Below are 23,402 nucleotides of genomic sequence, written 5' to 3'. Positions count from 1 at the left end.
TTTATTACATTATTCTTATTCAAGATAAAAGCGTGGATAGTTTCTCAGATTTCTGTCTCACAAACTGGTCCTGCTGTTATCAGTGAAACAACCAGGAGTACTATCACAACAGGGTTGACAGAACGACTACACCAACTAGCAAAAGCACATGGGTCAGAGAAATGTGTCAGTCCCCACCTTTCTTTTCCCATACTACTAATGCATCCCATAGAGGTTTGCTCACACATGTCCCTTGTATGGAATTACCGCTTTCCCAGGCAGCCGGGAATCTTGAGCAGGTACCGGACTGCGTGTGTTTCATAGTCTACAGGTGCGGAGTTCTACCTGGCTACTACATACAGTAGTAACTCCAGACCTGGGAGCCTTTACTCAGGCATGCCACCAGTCTGCTTTAAAGAGTAAGCTGGCACCTCCACCACACCACTACCTGTGCAATTTGGGCAAGCACCAACATGCCCCCAGCACCTTCCCCTCACACAGTGGGTCCACGGATGCTGATGCGGTGAAGTCAGATCACAGCAATGCTGCGCAGGGAAGGACAGATGGGTTTTCGTAGGTAATTCACCATAGCACACAGAACAGAGAATAGGTTCAAAGTGTATGCAACATTTTATTGAAAAAATACGAATGTTCTGTACATAAAGTACAACTTAATGGGCTTGATAAATCTCCAGAGACTTATTGGTTAAAATAGGTCTTCTTTTCTTCTTTTTCCTCTAAGGGCATAAAGCATACAATGAAGCAGCAGGTCCCCTGTACTTGTGCAAGTGCAATCCCCTCGCTGTGCGTGCAGCATAGCACCTGGGTCTACACACGGGACTCCAACATGCTCAATGTACTTTGATGGATGGTCTGCAAGAAATTTAAAGCATGGAAGAACTGCACAGGATTGGTCCTTCAATTCACTGATGATTCAAAATTTATTGTGAGATCTCTATTATCCTAAACAGTCTGCAGCTGCGTATCCAATATTTCTGACAAATAAATACAAAAATAAATAGGGATCTGGCCTCACAGAACCTCAAGTCTCAGAAGCAACACAATTTGTAGCAAGCTACATACATAATTTCAACTATATCAACATAATTTATTTAAATCTCTATCAATAAATGTATTAAAAGTATAAATTCTTACCCAATACTGAGAGTTTAGTTCTGGAAATAAACCCAGAAAAACAAAGCTTTTTCAGTCCTCTCTTACAATTTAGTGTGCTCTTAGAAAATGCTTTGTAGCTGAACTTCAGCAGAAACTAGCTGCTATATTAATGTAATTCTATCCCCCAAACCTAATATAAAAAGCTTTTAAAATCTTTTTACAGTAACTGGCTTTCATGTCCTAACTTTACATACAGTTACTAAAAATACTGCACATAGCAGTGCTGACTAAAAATAGGTTTAGTGTTAAAACTACATGCACAAATGCTGGAGTACCAAAGCAGAAACTGAATAATGTGGCAGCTTCACAATTAACTTATGTTGCTAATTGGATGGTGTAACAGTACTGCAATCCCAAAAGATATGTATGTTGCAAATGGAAAGACAATGAATAGGACTGGATGAGGATAAAGTTAGGCAAAAAACCTTTTTTTCTTCTCCATTTAAAACTGGAATGTCCGTTATCGCCAAGAAGGTAAATGTAGACCCAGCGTTAGAAGCTTGTACTAAATCAGGAGTAAATTGTGATGACTTCTCGGCCACCTCCTCTAACAAGTAATACTCTCTCCAGACCCTCAGTCAAGACCTCAAGAAACTCCATGTCTGTTTCAGTAAAGTCAAGGAAATACCAAAACCAAAATACACAGTGATTAGCCTCTGTATTGGGTTTATATGGCAAGGTTTTGGTAGTGGGGAGGCTGCAGGGGCATCCTCTGCGAGACGAGACCAGGGGCTGCCCCCATGTCAGACAGAGCCAGTTTCAGCCTGCTCCAAAATGAACCCGCCACTGCCCAAAGCTGAACCAGTCAGTGATGCTGGCAGCACCAGGTTACACAGTCACACTCCCTCCCAGCTGCTCTCTGTGAATGTTGTGTGTTTTTTCAGTCACAGTGGCTCAGCCTCTCCAGGGAAGAGTGGAAGAATAAGCATCCTCACCCATAACCTCAAGTTTAAAATCTCTCCTGAGCTACAGTAGCTGTGGTTGAAGCCCCCTTATGCTAAAAGGAATGTTTTTATCCTTTTTTTGGCCAGCACACTGTTGTGAAACAGCCATTGCTACTACTGCTATCTAGATTTAGGAGAAAATGATCATTTGGTCCATGACTTGTGACATATATTTTTTGGCACAGACCAGTGAAAGGCTTGCTAATTTAATGGTACAAACCAAGGCTGAAGAGCAGCTGTGGACAGAGAACTGCCATACCAACAGGCTTAGCGGATCAAAACCCTCAGCTCTGGCCTTGCTTAGGGGCGCAGTGCAAGCATCCCTCTAAGTGCCTAAATACTATGGGTTTGAATGTTAGTCTTACCGGAGCATTGCACATGAAGCAACGCTCCCAAATTCTGATGTGTGAGCTATGCCTGAGATAGTTCCACTCCTTTGGGACTTCCTGTTTACTTGAGTTGAGACAGTGAGTGCTCTGCCCAGAGCGCTAGCTGCTGTGAATGCCTTCTTAAACATCTGCTACATCCACTATTGAGAATTAAATTAAATTTAATGAATAAATAAAATCAAGTAAGACTTTAGACAAGACTGAATTCAAACCTACAAGGCTTCCAGAGCAACCAGTGGCAACTTTTACTTTAAGCAATTACTACATAACAGCCACAAGCCACTACCCTCCACTCAGTGGACACTTTTTCACATATTACAGCTTGACAGCTATTTGTGACAACATGAATTCAAGAGCACAGGTTAAAGAAAGATCTTCAATATGGACCAGGCCTTGCCTGAAAGGATACAGTTTTCATCACCGTCACTATTCTTTGGAGGACCAGGCATGTTGAGGAGAACAAGTCTGGCATCATGGGATCTATTTACAATAACTTCATTTAGTTTCACTGCTGTGTGCATTCTGCGGACATTAGACTGGTTCCTGTAGAAGAAGCACATTCAGACTGACCATTAGAAACATGTCCCTGAATTACTAAAAAGCCCCTTAAAAGCATACCTTAAATCTCCTAAATACCCTGTCAAGTGTCAACTCAACACACAGTAAGTATTTTCAAACTTAACATAGATACAAAAGAGGCATCACAGAGTTCTTCAGGTACAGCTAATCCATTGGTTTTTAAGATCCCTGCCTTGAGTCAAGTCTCCAGTTTACGAAGTTATATTGCTCTCCAAGAAACATATTTTATAAAGGTGATTTAGTCTTGCATAGGAAGCTAAAACACATTTGCACAAGGGGACATGCTCTTCAACCGTGGACACTTGTGACTTCAGAGCCTTCCCTTTGGCAGCCCTCTCCAGATCCCCTCACTCCCATGGCAGCACAGTCCACACACCTCTCCGGACTTAGTACTGGAAAACTCTTTTCTCAGAGACCCATTGGAACCAAGTCTGAGTAGGAGACTGGCACCATTGCGCTCAGTCCACACTTCCCATGAGCGCGCTTGTCTTTTTGTGTTGAACAGCAGTTGACATCTCCAGAGAAAGCCTAGTTTCCTACAGATCTGTGGGCTGGAATGCAGCCTACGTACAAATGGCTGGATGTATGTCTGCTTATGGGGCTTTTCTGGTGTATAATAAGGATTTTAACCTTTCCTTCAGTTGGACACTAATCAACGTCTCTGCCTGGCTATTTACAAGAAACACTTATGACCCAAGTATCTTTAAAATCTCAATCATGCTTTCAAATTTGAGTAGCCACTTGGTTCAAAAGTTATGGGAGAGAAGGGAATAGATGCAGCATGATCTCATAAGCCTCTGCTCCTTAAGAATCCAGGCTAAGTGAGGTAACAGGATTAATTATTCAGAATATATTATCACAGAATAACACCAATTCATGCAGGAACAGAACTGGAAAGTATCCTTCGGGGATTTTGAGCCAGGGAATGTTTCCTTCCTACAGGAAATCAACCATTAGTTTGGTAACATAAAAGGAAAAACAGTACAGAAATAGACTTATCAAAGGGAAAATATACCTGCAGCTTTGAGGATTTTCCACTTGTTTTTTATTTTTTTTCTTCATTTTAATATATTAAAACCAAATATTAGTAGAAAGGAATCAAATATGCATCTATAGTTTTGTTAATTCAGCTTTACATGTTATGAGTGGAAATCTTTAATAACCTTGCCACTCTTCCCAATATTTAGGTTTTCAAAGAAATATTTTATATAGGCAGAAAATAGAAGATGCAATGGTAAGAATAATGTTTATTATACTAACAGCACAATTTACCCACTATGAATTACCTGTTATTTCATGTTCTTACTTAATTTAGAGCAAGGACATCCTCTGTGTTCCCCACATCAGCTTCAGAAAGCCAGGGACAGCAAAAAGGCCAGCTTATGTTTACAGGAAGTGAGAAGAAACCAGCACCAGAAACAATATACTGTTATTAACTACATAGAGTTTTGGAAAAGGAATTGAAAACTAAAGGTTTGGTATTCTCTAAAATGACATTTAAAATTGGCATCTCCCCAGTGATTTGAAGGTGTAGGCTCTAAGAAGGGGTTTGTTCAGTGTCCAGAAACGGCCAGAAATAACATCATAGCAGAGTTGTGGAATGAGAGTTTCTCTCAATGAGTAATGTTTCCCACTTCTTGTGTCATACTCTGCTTAAGAAAATAGGTTCAGACCTGTAACTGTTTTCTATCCTGACTTAGTTCTTGCCAGGACAACTCTTATAGTTTGTTACATGCTATTTATAATGATACTTAGCTTAAGTGGCTAATCCTCCTCCCTTTAAAAACATTGCTAAGATCGCTCAACTCTAAGTCCTTTTCTTTTCTTCCATAATTACATATAGTTTTCCTGCTTTTAGTTGAGAAAATGAAGTCTTCCCTCTCAACCATCTTAATGTACTTCTAAGTTAAATAACAAACTTACAAGTTTTCCCACTCTCTGAAAGCATGGAAGAGGAAAAAGTACAGGTAGTTAACACCAAATTCAGCAGAATTTCTACAGTATGATTCAGCCTAAAACAGATTTGAATTCTCATCAATTTATTAGTAAGAAAACTCTGGCATTTTGCCAAGTATGCAAAACTGACTGAGTGAACTCTTTGTGTAACACGTAGTACATCAAAGAGGTCATAGGAGATTCACACATTTCATACAAAGCCAAAATAAGAGTTTTACTTCTAGCTATTCAAGGGGCACACATGTGGTAATATTAAGGCTGTTGTCTATCTTAGAGGGTTTCATCGCACACATATTCTATTCACAGTCATTCATCACCATCTCCACAGTTTCTTCCTTGCTGCGTTAAACATCCACACTACCTATTAGATTGTGAAATTATCAGTCTTTTTTTAAATTCTGATTAGATCAGTGAAATTATCAGTCTGTTTTTTAATTGTGTTTTGTGGAGGTATTTGGGAGACAGGAGGAAAGTTATAATAGGGTTTAACAGCTCCAATTTAGAATTTGATTATACCAAGTAAAATATGGAGGGATGTGTGCCACATTTAATTGGTTAGAGATTTCTCAGGAGGCTAACTGCTGTCTTTTCAGTAGTCAGGTCTCAATGTTCATTGCATAAGTCTAAACCAAGGATTAGGAGACAAAAGATAATAAAAGCACAGCACATCTAGAGTTCCAGGAGGTGCAAGCTGTTGATTTAGACAAGACTCACGGCTTAATGCTGATGAGATCTCTAAAGCTTCCCACAGCACTGCCTCGGTTCCGCTTCTCAGCATCACATTTCTCTTTTGTCCAGGTCATCTGGATGTTCTCAGGAACTGGGTCCCCCTCATCTTCTTCATCTGAGTAGAGACTCTCCAGACGTGCTATTGAATGTCTGTCTTTTACCAGCTGAGCCTAGAGGGCACATGAATGACAAGTAAACTCAGAGACTTCATTTTACATTCTCTGGTTCTGTTTAAGCAATGGAAGATTTTTTGTTCCATTGTATCCTTTATTTTTTACAGTCAGTTTAGTCTTTAGGACAGCTCTGATACCAGGCATCTGCCCTAGCCAATAATCTTACATACCAAACTGACTTTAAACAGTTTTGATGGGTGTAAGCCATGCCCAGTTTGGACTACCAGAGGCCTGTATCTATACAAGAAAAAAAGACAGTCTAGCTCACATCACGACATGGTCTGAAACAATGGGTAAGTCTGACTCAAAATTGACAACAAAAAAAATATTGGACAAACACATGCAGAAAAATTAGTTCATCTGCACCTTTCATAGCTATGTGTCCTAACAGTCCAAACTGGAATGAAATCTTCAGTAGGAAAAAAGAATACTATAAATTGAGACAAACCCCGGACATCCCACATAAAGCAAAAACAAGGTCAAGAAAGGGTCGAGACTTACATCCTCAAGTCATCAAGTATCATTTACATCACAAAGGGGAATATACAAATCGTTTCTAGAGCGTATATACTGCCATCATTTTCCCCCAAAACAAGTAATTTCTAGCATGGTTTTGCAAGAACAGTCAGGCTATTCAATGACTACATGCAATTTTGGGAAACAAAAAAGCTACACTGAAAGTATTTCCTTACAGCAGCAGCTATATAAAACGCTACTAGGAAGGCGCTTTGTGTCATCCACCTCAGCAGCCCATAGCAATCAACCACAAATGACATACCTCCCTTTCCCTCTCTGTTTTTGTCAGCCTCATTTGCCTCAGCATCTGAGATCTCTGCTCCATCATAAGAGTTCTCTCATAAGTATATGCTGAGATATCACTATTGTGCTGCAGAAATAAGAAAAAAATAACTGTGCTTGTAATCAAGTCATAACCAAATACCACCATTTGCATCATGAAGTGAAAACCAGGCTCAAATTCCTTACCATTTCTACCACTTCTACCTCTGCCTCTATTCGGAGTTGATAGAGGAAAGTAGCCAAGTCCTTCTTCATCTGGATGCTGTTATCATCCATCTGAGCTACAGTAAAAATTCTCATTTTGCATTTTCTCCAAACCTGGTGAGGGAATGTACACTCTCAGTATTCGAACCAATAATATTTTGCTCTAAGAAACAGAAACTTATCAGTATCTGCTCTCATGTATCAATACAGGCTCTACTACTGGACATTGTTTCCTTAAACTAACACACACAGAAGTAGCTGAGTGAAACATTCTTTGGATAGCTCCTTACTTTGTGCTGTTTGAGAAGAAAAGGAAGCAACATCAACATGCCTCCATCATGCACAATCCACCACACATCAATGTTGCCTTCATTGTAGCGCTCATGGTTGCTGGGGTAGAAGGACACATTTTTGGGAACCAGCAGAGCTAGATGGGCTGCAGTTGTGCAGCGAACAGTACCTGCAAAAAAGAGGAAGAACAAACAGTTACTTCCAATTCTGCAAGTGATCTATTGTTTTTAAAAAAAGTTACTCACTGAGCAAATGTCAGCAAAGCATAAAAGTCATCACTTACATAAAGAAAAGTATGTACAGCAAAGCTTGTATAGACAGGTTGGAGCAGATGACAAAGCTAGGATAAAGCAGACTTAGAGGAACACAAGGCAGGCCTATTTCATGTTTGAAATAAAAGCAGCAATCTTCAAAGCTAAGTATAAGGAGAAAGCATCTGCTCTGTTCTAACTTGACTGTGTTAAGTAACTGGACCATAGGGGAAGGACAGGGATATATGCAAGGACAGTCATAGCTCCAGTAGTGAAGAGATCAATAGATTAAGACCTGTGAAAAGACAGAGATTAGCTAGGAAACAAATTAAAGTTTGCCATTAAACCAGTATCTCTCAAATCTGTAATTTTTTCAGCATTCATTATATGAATTTCAGCTGCTAGATTAATCTTTGAAGATCTTTCATAGGTCTTTTATCTACAAGAAGTGGTATTTCAAACATAAAGCAGTTTTGCAAGGAATTATTTACTTCACAATCAATACTAGACAAAACAGACTGAAAACCAAAACCAATTTCACAAGGATTCTGTTAAAATCCCCTGCATATACCATGTGTGTAATAAATATCTCTGTTCACAATGTTTGATCACAGAGAACCTTTAAAGCTCACCTATAAAGGTCTTCCATGACCTTGGATCTTCGCTTTGCCGCCAGCCATATGGCCATCCCAAAACCACAGTATTATGTTTCATGCCACCTAGTCCACAGGACTGGATCAAGTGGGCAATTCCTTCTCGAACTTTATTGGCTACAACTACTTGACAAAATCCTTTCACCTTCTCAATGTCCATCATATTCTTAATAGTCTGCAAGACAGACAAGGAAAAGGAACTCTTAAGTATTTCTCTATCATGTGATTACAACATAAATTCCTGGTTCACATGTCCACAGGTAAAACACATTTCAAGGCAAAGTTCTGCTCATCCACTTTCCTTAATAAAACAGAAGAGAAAATACCCACTAATTGTGAGTAATACTTGTTTAAAACACACATAGTTCTCTTCCAAACATAATTATTTTAACGGATTAAGATATGGGGGTTTTGGGGTTGTGCTATAATCGCTTATTCATAGTAGTAATTAGTGATAACTGTGTTACTATCTCATTTTCAATTTTCTAATCCTAAAACACTCACCTTTTTAAACCCAAGGTCAATTAACTTCATTCAGATTTCCAGTTTCAGATTTCTACGTAACATGCTGTGTTATTATATTCAATTTACAAATATAAGCACCACCCCCCCACACCTATGAAGAATACCATGCCTTTGTTTAAAAACTAAACAAACTTGGTCAACACATTGGCCTATGAATTAGTTTTCCCTTTATAACAGTTTTCCTGTATAAAAAGCGTCTGGGGAAGAAAGCAGTGATGTGCTGGCTGATACTACACAGATGTAAACAGAGCTATGATGTCATGTTTACATAGTGAAGAAGATTAAATGATTTATTAACAAATTTCCAGGATGATCATTTAATGCTTTTTGTAATAAATTCATTACCACACTGAAAGAGATACAGCACATTTGCTAAGTTTGTAATAACTGAGTTACTGAAATGTTTCTTGGTATGTTTACAAAACTAAATAGTCGTCTTCCCTCCATTAATCAGCATACGTAAACTTCCATAGTAATTACTTCTTATAAATGAAGACAGTTTTATGCAGTAAGGCCGTTTACGCAAGTTGCAAGCATTGATCTTCTATTTCCAAAGCCACAATTGGCAGCTGAAACATTTTTGCAAGCCCTTTACTGAACAGCTCTAGTGCTACTCAACTAGTCCTGTATTTCATGGGAGCCTTACTGATACGCTTTTTTCCCATGTACAATTATGAAACTTTTAAGTTATCTGCCCACTCACTCCTTTTTACTTTAGCAATTTGTTTAAAACACTGACCTGTTCAGCAGCCTGGGCTTCTCCATAAGTTTCCAAGAAATTCCCTTGGATCACGGATCCTATGATAGTCAAACCTTTGCCAGCTTTCAGCTGGGATGCAAATGTTAACAATCTAGGGTATTTTACATGCAAATCTTCATCAAGTTTCAGAAGCACCAGCAACTGAGGCCTGGAGAAAATAAAAAAGGGAACATATTTTTTACTAATGCCTTAACAAAAACACTTCTAAAAAACTGCCTCTCTCATCACTTTGAGTGTGCTTCAATATTAACTCTGAAACAGTACATTCTGTATCTCACACATTAGAAGGGTTTTAATTAATATTCATTTCTCTTGATTCAAAGCAGATTTGAAGCATTGAGGGAATTCTTCTGCTGCATTGTTTGGACAGTCATAAAACCTCTTCATGTACTTAGCTTAAGAGGCTTGCATTAGTGTTTTATTTAAGTGGTTGATTTTCAAGGTTCTTTTAAGTACTATTAAAGCACACACTGTGTTCATACTGCAAGGCTGTCCTTCCAGATCTATCTGGATACTGACGCTGAACATTGGGAAACATGAATACTTCCATCTAAACATAGATCCCACCTACCTTCTATCCCTTAAGGTATTGCTACACATCAATTAAGTTATTTTCTCTCTTAAGCTATGGTTGAGCAAGTACAGAAGGATTTCTAAAACTCTCTTCTTTAGTAGATTCCCAGTCCTCTTGTTCAGAGCCTAAGAGTTGCGCATTGCCTAACTGAGAAGAGGGTTCTTGCCCACTTAATCTGTCTTCAACACACAAAGCCAGGGGGAAAAAATGTTGGCCACTGTTTGGTGTTTAATCCTAGAATGATAGCAGTGACTCCTTTATGCCCACAGTGCAAATTGCCACAGGCCTCTGGACCTCTGTACTCGGAGATCTCCACAGTTTCCCCTAGTTCCACTTTTGAATTCACCAATTCAGAGTTCGATTAAAGATCCAAAGGACACAAAAGGTCTGTCAATACCAAGGGTCCACACAGTAGGGCTTAGGCAGTGATAGCAGCTTACCACAGACTCAACACTTTGGTTTTTTTAATATTCTGGGCATATAAATTCATTCACACAGACCAAAAGCATCTCGTTTGTAGTCCAGTTTAATTCCTTAAGCATAAACAGATAATGATGACAGTGCATTTTATTAGTCTAAAATGAGTACCTCCAGTTCTTTGTGTGTGGAGGGCCCTCCTCCAGTCTGAGTAAGGCATATCTTGCTGCGCTGAGTGAAAGACCCCGGATACCATCACCCCATTCCTTCTCCGCACTGTGAAGAACACACAGTTTAGCCAACATATGGCTTCATGAGGGTTTAATTGCACACTTACAGTCATGCTATAGAGAAACCATTACCTTACAATGAGTTTAATAATGTGATACATAGCATGCATCACATGTGTATTTATCACTTGTACATATATGTCTGTGATACTTGCCATGTATCACATGAGAAGAATGCAAATGTTTCAGTCAAATGTATATGACAACACTATTCTGTGTTTAATTTGTAATCCACACTCTACTACAGAGAAGGCTTCCCAAGCATATACAAACATCAGGCATTTCGATACCGCATTTGTTAAAATTAAGTTACACAGCCATACTACAGCCTGACTCCATCGGATATTAACAAATCTCAGACAACCTAATCTGCAGATTCAGCATTTTAAGGACTGTTCTAGACAGACCTTTGCACCAGATAAATTGGAATAAGATGGCTGCCTTCAGCTGTTCTGGACCTGAAGGAATTATGTGTGATAGACAGCAGAAGGATAGATCCCAACCAGGGTTTCTGCCTCCTGTGACTCTCAAGTTTCACCAAACACCTTTAGAGGCTTAACAACAAAGCACTTCAGGGGCTTTTGTTTAGCACTGAAATGAACTAATAAGAGAAGCCCTCTAAGTTGTATCTCTGGACAGTTCCTTCTCCAAATGTGAAGGCTAGAGATAATTCATGAAAAATAGACCCAATCTCCTTCCTACCCTTTTCTATCCAGTTAGTACTTACCCTTGGTATTCAATGTACTTGTAAATCATGCCTGCAATAAGCATAGCTACCAAAGCATAATACCAAGATGAAATGAACATCAGTGCCAGGCAAATACTCATGCCTAAAAATGAGAGGGCCCTAAAACAAAAAGCAAAGACATTAGTAAGTAGCGGGGTAGAAAAGCTTAAACACAAGTCAATTATTCTCTTGCTCTTTTGTCTTTAAATTGTCTGTTCTGAACTGGGAGTGAAAGTAAAGCTACCAATGGATCTCCCCAGTCCCCAACAGTTTTAGTATCCTGTTGTTGAAATGAAACTTTCACGCCATTAAATATCTGGGTCTGGTCTGCTATGAATATTACATCGATGTACTCTTGTCTAGAACTGATATCAAGAGAAATAAAAGATGCCTACAACCTCATGGGGATGGTTCTTCTAAATCCCACACTGTACATTACAGACCAGGCGTTGAGCATGCCGGCCTTTTGCTTACCAGTGATAGTATTTAAATCGAGGCCGCCAGTTTGGAGTTCTAAGAAGTGTTTGTACTGCACATGCTAGATTAACAAAGAGGTAACACATCAGGAAAAACCTGCAGAAGCAAAAGAAGTGCAAAACCTTTTAGCACACACATTTATAGATTCTGGCACATACTATAATCACAGGAATGATTTACAGTCAAACTACAGCTGCCCTGTCACATGTGTCTAGCCCTCAGATCTTTATTAGCCTGAACTATCGGTACAAAGCAGTTAGAACAGTTTTTCAATTGGATCAGGTTAGATCTATCCACCACATCAATGCTATCTTTGTTCTGTGATAAAAAAATAACATTTTCCCAAACAAACTAATAATATACTAAAACCATGTTTATTCACAGAATACTCCAAAGCAGAAACAAATAGATTTAGATGTAGAGCCAGAAGTCAGAGAATTCATAGAAATAACAGAAGCAGAACTCGGGCTCCAGTAATTTGCTTTACTGGTTTAAGATATGGTTCTGAAAGACAATCAAATTAGCAAAACAAGAGAATCACTCTTTCCCTGTCCTGTTCCCCACTCCCCCAAACAGCAACCAGCCTGTTTCTTACATTGAGAGAATTGGAGCCACCATGTCAAGTGAAGCAATAAGGATTCCCAGCTCAGCAATTAATGCTGTTAACAGAAGAGCCCACGTCGGCTCACCATTCGCTTTTCCATGACCAAAAACCTGAAGAAACAGAAACTTTAAGCATATTTTCCTACATACTTCTTTCTCTAGAGCGAGGAGTCAAATTACTCTAATGGCTTCACTAAATTAGATGTTAAAACTTCTTCATAAAATTACTATATGTGTCTATTCAAACTCCTTTAAAAATATTCTTATTTTTTTTACAAAAGAAAACAAAGCATTAAAATAAAAAAAATTGACCTTCACTGCAATGCTGGGCAAACTAGGGAAAATAAATCTGATTTCCGAGAGCATAAAGTCAAATAGCTGGTTAGTTAATATGTACAGAATGACCTTTTTTTTTTTAGGATGTACGAACCCAGAGGAAAGGAATGATGTTGTCCTTTGCTATTGCCTGCAGCAGGCGGGGGGCTCCAGTAAGGCTCTGTAAACCTGCTCCACAGGTAGAGAAGAAGGATCCTATCACAATGACCCATGGCGAGGGCCACGAAAGGGTGCCCACCACTAAGTTCTTGTTCACTGCATCGCCATACCTGCAGAGAGAACAGAGACACATTCATATTCAAAGGAGTATTTTGACACTCATGTTTGGTTTTTGGGGTCAGTTTTAAGATGTCATTTAAATATTATTAAATATTAGATATTTTCTTGATTAGGAAATATAGAAAGTAGTAAATAATCTGAGTTACTCTTGATACACAGATAGGAAGTGTCTGTAGCCTGATTTCAATAATTTGAAAACTTTATTTTGATTATATATCATAAAACTGTTACATTATTATCACAACATTATTTTCCACTTTCACCTAGAAAGATGCAGGAATTAAGACATAGGATGGAAAATCTGAGGGAGCCATGCCAGAAAACACCAAATCAAATACAAGAAGATTCCCAAAACATTGTTTACAATTTACATACAAATATGGTTTAAAAGGAACCCAGAAGTAAAAGCCAAAAAAAAAAAAAAAAAAAAAAAGAAAAAGGGGTGGGGGTGGGTACGCAGGACATGAGATAGGAAAGGACACACCTTCCCTGCAAAAAAAGAAGAAGAAAGGAGAGCATTAAATCAGTGAAACTTACTTATCTCTCAGGACTACACCTTCTATGCAGGCTCCAAATAACAATACACAACTGAAGTCTTGAGTACAGAGTGTGCTAAGGAAGTAGGATTTATTTAGACATGGCAGATGAAAACAACCACAGAAAGTATTGTGTAAAGTTCAATATGTGCCTCTGTCCCACGGCATTTGCACTGCAGCATCTCCGTAAATACATGGTAAAGCTGGTGAGTAAATTAATGTCTCACTGCTCATATACAACTTCTAATGTTACAGTGACAAAGTTATTATTCTAAGTTTCAATTTCTAAAAAAGATCATTTTAAACGTTACATTAGAGGAGATAACTTCAAAGGAAATATTTTTATTTGTAAATGCCAATTTAATCTGCTAGTATAGAACAGAAACTGGTATTAAAATATCTTTCTTTTCTCCCTCCTCCTCCTGTGTCCAAAGGTATTTTGAACATAGAGCAAACCATTACTTTGCACTTTCTCCTTTTGTGGTCTCTGATGGCATTCACATCACCAATAAGTCTTTGAATATTGGGTTTGTTATTAAACTGTACAATTGTACAATACAAAAAGTAATAAAAGGGGAAACATTGATTACTTCTAAAAATTATGGTGTAAGCCTTCCACTGGGTGGCGTATTAATATCTACATATAAAGTTACCCACCGCAAAGTAAGTTTTGAACTGCAAATGTTTTAACGCTAAGACCTAGGGGTTAGGTCTGTGACCTGTTTTAGTTTTTATTACGTTCATAGGAAATGCAGACTTCTTGGTACAGGGTCAGCTCCCAAAGTAACATCTGGAAAAGGCTGCACTCCTAAGAAGCTGGGACAAGTGAGCTGGGATCCTGATTTACAGCTTGGCAAGTTCTGGCAAAAAAACAGGTTGGAAACAGCAGAATTTCCAGGAGAGTCACCGTCTCCGCCAGCTGCCTTTTGGGTGGGATTTATTCAGAAAGCTCTTACAAAGAAGTTTTGAAGTCCTTGCTCATATTAATTACCTTTTGCCTTTTTTTTTTTTGTCATCTCCCATGTTGATAAATTGTAGTTTAGGACACCAACAAGCTAGATGAAGCTGAAAGACCTTGGCTTCATCTCTTCTCTAGCAGGAAAGAAGAGATTAAGAGTCTTTCCTAAGCAAAACTCCTGTAGTCCTAAACCCTGAAGAGTTTAACCACATACAAAACCTGGCAACTTCAGCCGGGACAAAGGCTATTCCTCTGACCACACACTCAGCACCTAGAAATCTGGTATGATGAACATCCTCATATTCTGCAAATTAAGTGCTCCAGTCTCAGTGGAAACAGGCAGGAAACAAGTCATTCACAGCTACATGGACCTCACTACTGAGCACAGCAACACCTCCACTCATGCCAGCTGGGGATGTGTCTTAGAATTGTGGAATAGCATTAAATCAGATTAATGTGTTAAAAATCAAGGGGGGGGATAAAATATAGTCCTGTAAGCTGATTTAAGATGATCTCATTTCACTGACTTCAAAATAAATACATAAATTCATGGGTACCAATGAGCAGCTGACTCTACACATGAACCTTCCCCCCCACCCCCTTGGGGAACATCTAATATAATTTCTAACTCTCGTTTATCCTGCCTTAAAATGTTCAAGAAAGCCTATACTCCTTAGTGTCTCTCAAACTAAAAGGCTTGCCTTTTTTTTTTTTTTTTTTTTTTTTTAAGGAACTGAAATATATGATCTCTCCCATTTAAAGCCTTTCCTCATCTTAATGGTCCACTGCACTTAAAAAAATATACACCTGTATTCCACCAGCCTGAAAAGCTACAGCCCACTGCGTAGCAAAAAAAAAAGCAACAGAAGTGCAAAAGAACAAAAAACCCAACACAAAAAGGGGCATGGAAAACAGGACAATAATTCTGATGCTTTCAGTTCACGGACTATTTGGGGTTTTTTTCCACTGACCAACCATACCCACACTGATAATTTAGTCACCTGAAAGCAGTTCCACAGATCAGATACACAGTCATCCACCTGAGTCACAACATGCCAGGACTCTACTAATTTTAAAAGGATACAGACTAATGATGTGGTGACAATAGCAAGAATTGTTCCAACGGGAATGGATTTCTGTGCATCTTTGAGGTCCCCTGATCTGTTTGAACCAGCCATGATACCTGAAAATACATTCTGGATGTAAGATCATGGGAGAGAAGAAAGCTCAAGGGACGCAAGATGCCCTCTTGTCCCAGTATTCTCACCGGTCACTGAAGGGAAGAAGATGCCAACCAGCACCATGAATGAAGTAGCTATATCGGAAAGCACATACAGATGGAGGTTGTTCTTCTGGCCTGCTACATCAACAGATGGGTGATGTGCTTTCTCCAGTATCTCTCCTTTCTCCAAATAATTGCTCCATAAGTTGTCTTCAATGTTGTTATCACACCACAGAAAAGAAAAGCATGTTTCAGTTCAAAACCTGTTCTCATTATAACAGGTTTACAACTGAAGATTACAAATGCAATTCACTGATGAACACAAATTAAGACATATACAGGTTACAAGAAAGAAAATTCATATTGCATGCTTTCAAGGGAATCTGTAACAAAAACAATAAATATGTATGAATAGCCTAGAGAAGCCTAAGCACATTTAATGCTTTAATATGACTAAATGTAGCATTCTTTTAACTTTGTACCTATTTTAACCCCAAGAAATACATTGAATATTTTTAATGAACTACTATACCCACACATAGTAGCTCAGCAAATCCAAAGCAGCAATATAACCAGCTTTCTAGATATAAACTGATTTGTTCTTTAGGCAGTGGAAGAATTTACAGAATTATATGGCTGGTATTTGAAATTTAACTAATAAACGCTGAGTCCATTTTAGAAACTAGACTACTAGTTTCTGTGAAAATGGGAACCATAAGCACTCAGCACCTGCACAAACCAACTGGTCTCGCGTTCATTTCAATAATGAACACTTTCCAATGATATTATATTCAGGAGTGGGCAAAGAAGGAGGTACACTATTTTTATGTGAGTACTCTTATCTTTCAGGACATAATCATAATCTGTATAAAATGGAGAGTCATAGCTACAGAGAGTTCTGAAGAATTTTAACAACTTACTCATGTTGGTATAGCTCATAATTACAGATGACTTTCTGCTGAAATTATGAGATGTATAAGGCAAATTTAATCACTTTTACAGCAGACAAGTACTGTATCAGGAAAAAAGTGCCATCTACTCTTTTTAAAGATTACAAGACTTGGGTTTTTTAATTGAAGATAATTTTCTTCACTGTAACTACATTTCTTCAGTCCCTCTTTCTTAACCAGCAGGGAACAGTTCAACCCATTTCAACTGCTCAGCATGTCTCCTCTTTAAGGGAAAAAAATATTCTGTCGTACCTTTTAAAATGCCACTAGCAGCTCCTGGAATTCCTGCTATCTCGGAGACATTGTTCATTAGGAAATATTCATCACAGTTCTCGGTGGTTAAGTTTGTACTGTGGCAGAAGAGCTCCCAAAGCTTAGAGGCCACAGTAATGTTATCCTTAACTATGGTTTTGGCACAAACATCAAACTGATCTCTGGACAAAGTCCTGTTGCCCAACATGCAAATCCTGGAAGGGAAACATGAAAACCAGTGTTATTATATGGTATTGGGAAAATGAAGTCTGTCCTTCCCCATAATTTTTCTTTCATATCATGGAAACTTCAAGTGCCTCTAGTCTACTACATCATTTCTGAGCTCCAAAAAGATGGTGGTAACAGGACAAAGACTGTACATCTGTTTCCTTTAAGGGTCAGAAGTATAAAGCTACTTTTCCAACAATTTTGGGAGAGGTATAAAAAGCTACATCAGTGTGATTTATTGGATTTGGTAAATTTACCTTAAAGAATGAAAAGGAAAGATTAAGCCTACTTCCCCCCCACCCCAGTTAAACAGAACTACTGGAGCGGAAGAGATCTGAAGAATACTACCATTTGAATTACTAGATATTTAGAATATCTAAAGATATTTGGAATCACATTATCCCAGCTTCTGTATAGTAGCACTCAAATGACCCCTGACATTTTAGTTTCAGAATTAGGAGCTTACATTTCAAGCACAATAAGCAAAGTTTCTTCTTGTCAGAACATACTATGCATAATTGCTGAAATCCTCCAGTGCCTGTTTGTGTTTCATGTAACTACAAATATAGTTTATTCCAGCACTGAAAATTTTTCATCTACTTCTGCAAAGACAGTTCCACAAGACATAGTGATATAACATAACAGCCTGCTGCCACTAAAAGTTCATTGAGCTTCTCTTCCCAGTGCCAGAAAACACCCGCAGAAAAAAAAATAAATTATTTCTTCCATTTTAATAAGTTTAATTGTTTCACGGGTCTTATCAATCACGAAAGCCAGGAAAATGCAAGAGACAGGGCCATTTTTGTAGGGTTTGCAGGCCTGTGAACTGTAACTTCAGAGAAGCCTTCCCCTCCAGAATTAAAAATAAATACAATATCTAGTTACTTCAGCAAAAGAAAAAGGAATACAGCCCAAGGAAGAAAGATAGCAAGAACATTCAAGAACAATCCAAGAGATGAGGGGGAAGTAGAGACATTGTTTTATTTTTACTGCTGTAAACCTGCCACTGTTGTAAAACATTATAATCATTGGGCCCTAAATAGCTAAAGGGAGCACTTGAGGGTTGCAAGTACTTAGTTATGGTCACAACATTTTAAGATGTGAATAATTATGCAGACTCAACTCCTCTATTTCCATTCCATTCATCTCTTGTCAGCAGCATCAGGAAATACTGTTTGCATTTCTGGTAAAACACATGCACCCACATTATTGCTGCTCCAGCTCCGAGTTTAAGAAACCGTATTACATGTTTAACTGCCAACATGCCAAGTAGTACGTGTTGTGTTTGGAGCAGGGCTAACTCACATGGCAGACTAATCTGCTTTCAGGACAAGGGGAAGTTTCGCTGGAGCCTCGGCACAGCCCCACCATCACACCTTCCACATTCCTAAGAGATGCCCTAATTCTCAGCAAGCAGCTGCATCACACCACCACAGTTTCCAACCACCAAAGGCAGCTCATCATGCCTGACTGGCCTGGAGAAAATGGACTTGCCAAGCTGCTTCCTGCTAACTGCCATAAATAACCCAGCAAAATTCTTGCTAAAATTTAACTCAGCAGTCGTAGGCTAAGATACTGGATCGTCTCTGCAGGAAGCAGAGAAACGTCAGCCTCTATCGATCTGTATACTCACCACTAGACTTTATTCTACCACGACAGTTAAAAAATTTAATAATGCACTCATTTTAGCCTGAGAAACTGCTATTCCATGAGCTCTGCATGCGGAGGACTATCACTGTCAAAAGAAATCTAAAGTAATTCACAAAAAAGGTAGCTTTGACAACGTATTAGGCAAAAGTTTTAAGTAACTTCCATTGAATCCCACCCTCCAGATCTATAGGCAAAACCATACCCCCATCCAGAAATACTACTCACGGAAATTCAGGTGGATCAAAGATGGACTTGATAGCTCCAGCATAAATGGACAGTATAGATATTACTACGCAGGCCAAGAAGAGGGAAGCAAATTTGTTAACATATTTCACACCTACAAAGACCACCACTGCCATTAGGATGAGGAATACAGTTCCATACACCCTCATGTTATTTAGCATAGCATTGGATGCATCATGGGCACCGGATGGATGAAAAATTGCTGCTTGTGGCACAATGTATGTCTGAAACAAGAAGAAAGCAAGCTGAAGGAACACAGGAACAGAACTCTGGTTGTATTACTGTAGTGATCTTGTACTTATACTAGAAATTTAAATCACTTTCCAATCTGTAACATGCTCTTAACAAGGAATCTTCAGTTTATAGGAAAAGTCAAGCAATAACGGTCCATTCTATTTCAGTAGTACAACTGAGCCAACTTCATCAACGATGAGCACGTGTCTTTGACTAAGTCGTACTTCCATCTGTGTTTTCAGAAAAGCTTCCCTTCTGGATACCCACAGAGCATGCAGCTTCCAAAGGGAAGCAACTAGCAGTACAGAAATGGACACCAAGAAACTGGAGACCTTCTCATCTCTACCTGTAAATATGTATACAAACATGGGACAAGAATACTGGGGCATTTTCCATATGCTATTTGTTTTAAAAGCAGACTACTCCAATACTACTCACCAATAAAATCTCAATCGCACCAAGGATATACATTGCTCCTGCAAATGTTGTTCCCAAATAAAAGCACAGCCCTACAGCTCCACCAAACTCTGGGCCCAATGACCTGGATATCATGAAATAGGAGCCACCAGCTACAAAACAAGAAAAGTGAGAGTAAAATTATCATTTATTTATTGTTATAAATTGTAAAATATTCACAACAAAAATACCACAAGATTATACACTGTGTATCTGCTTTTTGTGGGGTTCAACTGAAGTATCTTTTTGTTAGCACAGGGGTAACTAAAAACCAAATAATTTAATCTTTAGTCTAACTGATAGTAAGAAGAAATACTAGATATGAATTCAGGCTTTGTATCCCGGCTTAAACAAATTTCTCTGGAATAAAACCACATTAACAGCTTATAGCAATTTTTTTTTTTTTTTTTTTTTTTTTAAAAACAGAAATGAGAAGTTTGGTAACTACACTTACCTGGAACAACACCATTTGTGGCAATAGCACTCATTGATATGGTTGTCAGCATAGTCTGGGGAAAACAAGGAAAAGGAAGCAATTATGTCAACAACGTTTTTTAAAACGTAACTTATTTCTTGATAGAGTAAAGCTGCCACTGCGTATAGGATACAGTATTTCTATTTATTCTGCCTTGACAGGTCATTATCTAAAAGACAACAAGGGCAGCAGGAATTTAATAATCAAGCTATTGAGACTTTTGCTTGAGAGATGACCGCTGCTTTATCAGGTCAAATAATGGGTATCTGCAGACAAAGCAAGATAAAAGAATGCAGGTGTCTCTCCATCTGCAGAGCTGAAATTCCAACAAACACTACTCCAGCAAAGCAGACAGCCATGACCTGGCACAGGCACAGGAAAACAGCTGTTTGCTGAACAAACACTATTTTTAAGACTGTATCTACACTAGATAGCTTGCCAGTTTACAAGTACTAGCCAAAAAAAGAAAAAAAAAGGGGGGGGGGGAGGGAGGGGAGAAATCACATGACTACAAACATAGCAGAAGTGTCTAGCATAAACCTGGCTTTTCTTTACACATGCATCTACAATGCAGCCTCTCCAAGTTTCTTAAAAGTTTCATAGAGATTATGTCACATGCATTATTTTACCCATATACTTACACAACAGCAGCAAAGTAATACAATCAGGAAGGACTGAAGAACTCCAGCCATTCCCACCATCCAAGTCAGCCGAAGGAAGAGAATAACCCCAAAAATATTCTGCATGCATGGTAAATACACCCCCATCAGGGTGCCCATGCTGGGTGACTGGAAAAAAAAAAAAAAAAGTTCATTAACATTCATTAACTGCAGTTATTCAGAGCACAGGTAACTAAAAACCCCTACAACTTCAGTTTTTCAAATGGCAGAAATCTGGGAAACGTAAGGTAGACACATAAAAATACTTTTGTGCTGGACTTCCACAAAACATGACGCAAACTCCAAACCCACGAATTTCTGAACAAAATGCTGACCCTATCACATCTTCACACCTGAAGGAATTATACTCAGCATTTAACACCAATTACTAACAACAGAACATACATATATTTGTTTTATTATAGAACCACAGAGTTTCTAGTATGAAACCTGTTGAATTCTGCAAACCCCGAGTAAGACAGATCCTACCCTACTCCCCAGATTTTACTAATTAGTTTCATGGAAAACCTACTTTTGTGATCTTACCACCAGAAAAGATTTGGAAGCAATCTGGAGAAATGCATAATGTATTTCTTCCATGTTATATGTTCTACGTAAAACTAATGATTCTAACCTTTCTTATGTTTAATATTAGCATGACACTCTGAATTACTTTTGACAGTGACTGAGAAAATACAAGTTAGTTACACAACTTCACAGGTACTGCACATGACTGGCATTCAACATAATATCTTGTAGAAATCTCTTTTGCTCAAATAGTTATTGCCAGAGGACAGTCAGATCCAAAACAATGATATTGAGATGTCACTGATAAGGGTTTTACTTCAAGGAATACAAAAGTGTTCCCTGCTTTGGCACACCTTGCACTAGCAGCATTTCAGAGTCCCAAATCTCTGTGGTTTCCTGCCAAGACATTTCATTGCTTCTGCTTTCTGAGGTTTTCTTTTGCATTTAAAATTATACAGAACACTGAAACACAGGGGAAATAGAGAGTGTAACTTCTCAAAGGCTCATCCCTTTCTATAAATAAACCTGAATTCCAAAACATATTACAGATAAACAGCATTTAAAGAAACCCATGGACAATCATCTAAATGAGAAGGATATTAAAGGAAGATGACAACAGTTGTTCAAATTTGACTCCACATAGCATTAACTAAATGCAAAAATAAATAGGTAACATGTACCCTAATAAACAAATTAGTTACAATCAAAAGCAACGGTACTTAAGGCAAGCATAGTACTCTTAAAGCAATAAAATGGCTATCAAAAACTTTGTTCTTGCCTTGTGTTCCCTGTGGAAAAATTTAGTTACCTAAGGTAAGTCAAGAGTGTATTTTATTACACAAAGCAAAATCCTAGAAAAATCAAATGGTCAAAATAAGCAATCTAGGAATTTAGCGCTTCAACTCGCAATCACACAGTACAATTTGAAATTTCCTCATCTGCATGAGGAATCTGCCCTGCTGGACATTAAAGAAAACTGTGCCCAAGAACATGATCTGAACAGTTCTTTGTTAGAAATACCAGGAATTGCTGACTGAGTTTTCTGAAGTCAGCTTGGAATTCTTTGTGTGACTAAGGCTAAATCAGAACAAACAGACCTTCCCCATATACACACTTCAACTCGGGTGAACCTCCTGAAGTAAAGTGGGCAACAGAGCCATGTGCTGATGGTTGCCAATGGACTGACCCTATGAGACCCACCAGCACAGGGCCAGAGAGCTGTTACTCACCTGTTCTGATGCCACAGTACAAAAAAAAAAAAAAATCCCTAAAACTTCACCTGCCATTTATACAAAAATCACTGTCCTATACAACTAACCTGATCAGTTTTGTCAAGATTATGTAGAAGGACAAAAGGAATCGTTTTCTGATACTAACACAAGTGACACTTGTACATAAGTATCCTGATTAGGGTAAGGTAAGGATTTTTTAACAAGTTGTTCCAATGCTACAGCATAGGAAGATCTTAGGGTATTCTTTATACTGTACCTGCTTCCTCAAGAAGGGGAGGTTTAGATGCTTTTGATTCAAACACCTTCATCTGATTCGCATTGTGCCTTCAACTGCATAAACATTAACTGAGAAAGGACTAAATAATGTTGCCAGGCATTGGGCAGATTTTGCCCTGCATAAGGGTTTCCTATTGTCACATTAATGTATTCTTTGCCTCTGTCTGATCATTCATCCATCAGTCACCCCCCTCACAGCACCTCTGAACGCAGTAGCCAGCATCAAGTGAATTTATCAGATGTGTGGGTATCTCAGAGGTAAAGGATTCTCTACGAGATTGTCAAAATTGGCATCTGGGAAAAGGAAAGAAGCTCAACTTATTGCCCCTACACAGGAGAAGCAAGTGGAGCACAGTTACTATATATTCTTTATGACAGTCTTCCAAACACTAT

General features: G+C 38.5%; 1 protein-coding gene across 9 annotated transcripts in view; it reads right to left on the bottom strand.

Annotated features, from left to right (window-relative positions):
* Positions 1-590: 590 nt before the first annotated feature.
* SLC12A4 (solute carrier family 12 member 4) overlaps positions 591-23,402 on the bottom strand; it is a 49,692-nt gene continuing 26,880 nt past the window's right edge. For 6 of the 9 annotated variants that reach the window (XM_049804402.1, XM_049804405.1, XM_049804407.1 and 3 more), the window contains 21 exons: positions 20,956-21,102; positions 20,294-20,348; positions 19,822-19,952; positions 19,132-19,373; positions 17,029-17,243; positions 15,872-16,036; positions 15,689-15,787; positions 13,648-13,705; positions 12,926-13,100; positions 12,488-12,606; positions 11,890-11,988; positions 11,416-11,535; positions 10,570-10,674; positions 9,387-9,555; positions 8,102-8,297; positions 7,218-7,387; positions 6,910-7,041; positions 6,704-6,811; positions 5,738-5,922; positions 2,898-3,031; positions 591-1,757 (listed from right to left, as the gene is read on the bottom strand). In XM_049804402.1, the coding sequence (XP_049660359.1) occupies positions 1,666-1,757; positions 2,898-3,031; positions 5,738-5,922; positions 6,704-6,811; positions 6,910-7,041; positions 7,218-7,387; positions 8,102-8,297; positions 9,387-9,555; positions 10,570-10,674; positions 11,416-11,535; positions 11,890-11,988; positions 12,488-12,606; positions 12,926-13,100; positions 13,648-13,705; positions 15,689-15,787; positions 15,872-16,036; positions 17,029-17,243; positions 19,132-19,373; positions 19,822-19,952; positions 20,294-20,348; positions 20,956-21,102 (2,916 nt within the window). In that variant the 3' untranslated portion in view covers positions 591-1,665. Of the gene's footprint in view, positions 1,758-2,897; positions 3,032-5,737; positions 5,923-6,703; positions 6,812-6,909; positions 7,042-7,217; positions 7,388-8,101; positions 8,298-9,386; positions 9,556-10,569; positions 10,675-11,415; positions 11,536-11,889; positions 11,989-12,487; positions 12,607-12,925; positions 13,101-13,647; positions 13,706-15,688; positions 15,788-15,871; positions 16,037-17,028; positions 17,244-19,131; positions 19,374-19,821; positions 19,953-20,293; positions 20,349-20,955; positions 21,103-23,402 lie in introns of those variants that run through there. The other 3 variants (XR_007506617.1, XR_007506618.1, XM_049804409.1) reach the window with 3 other exon arrangements.

Source organism: Accipiter gentilis, chromosome 7, assembly GCF_929443795.1.
Source record: "Accipiter gentilis chromosome 7, bAccGen1.1, whole genome shotgun sequence".
Classification (NCBI taxonomy): domain Eukaryota; kingdom Metazoa; phylum Chordata; class Aves; order Accipitriformes; family Accipitridae; genus Astur; species Astur gentilis.
This window is presented reverse-complemented; position numbering and strand designations above follow the sequence as displayed.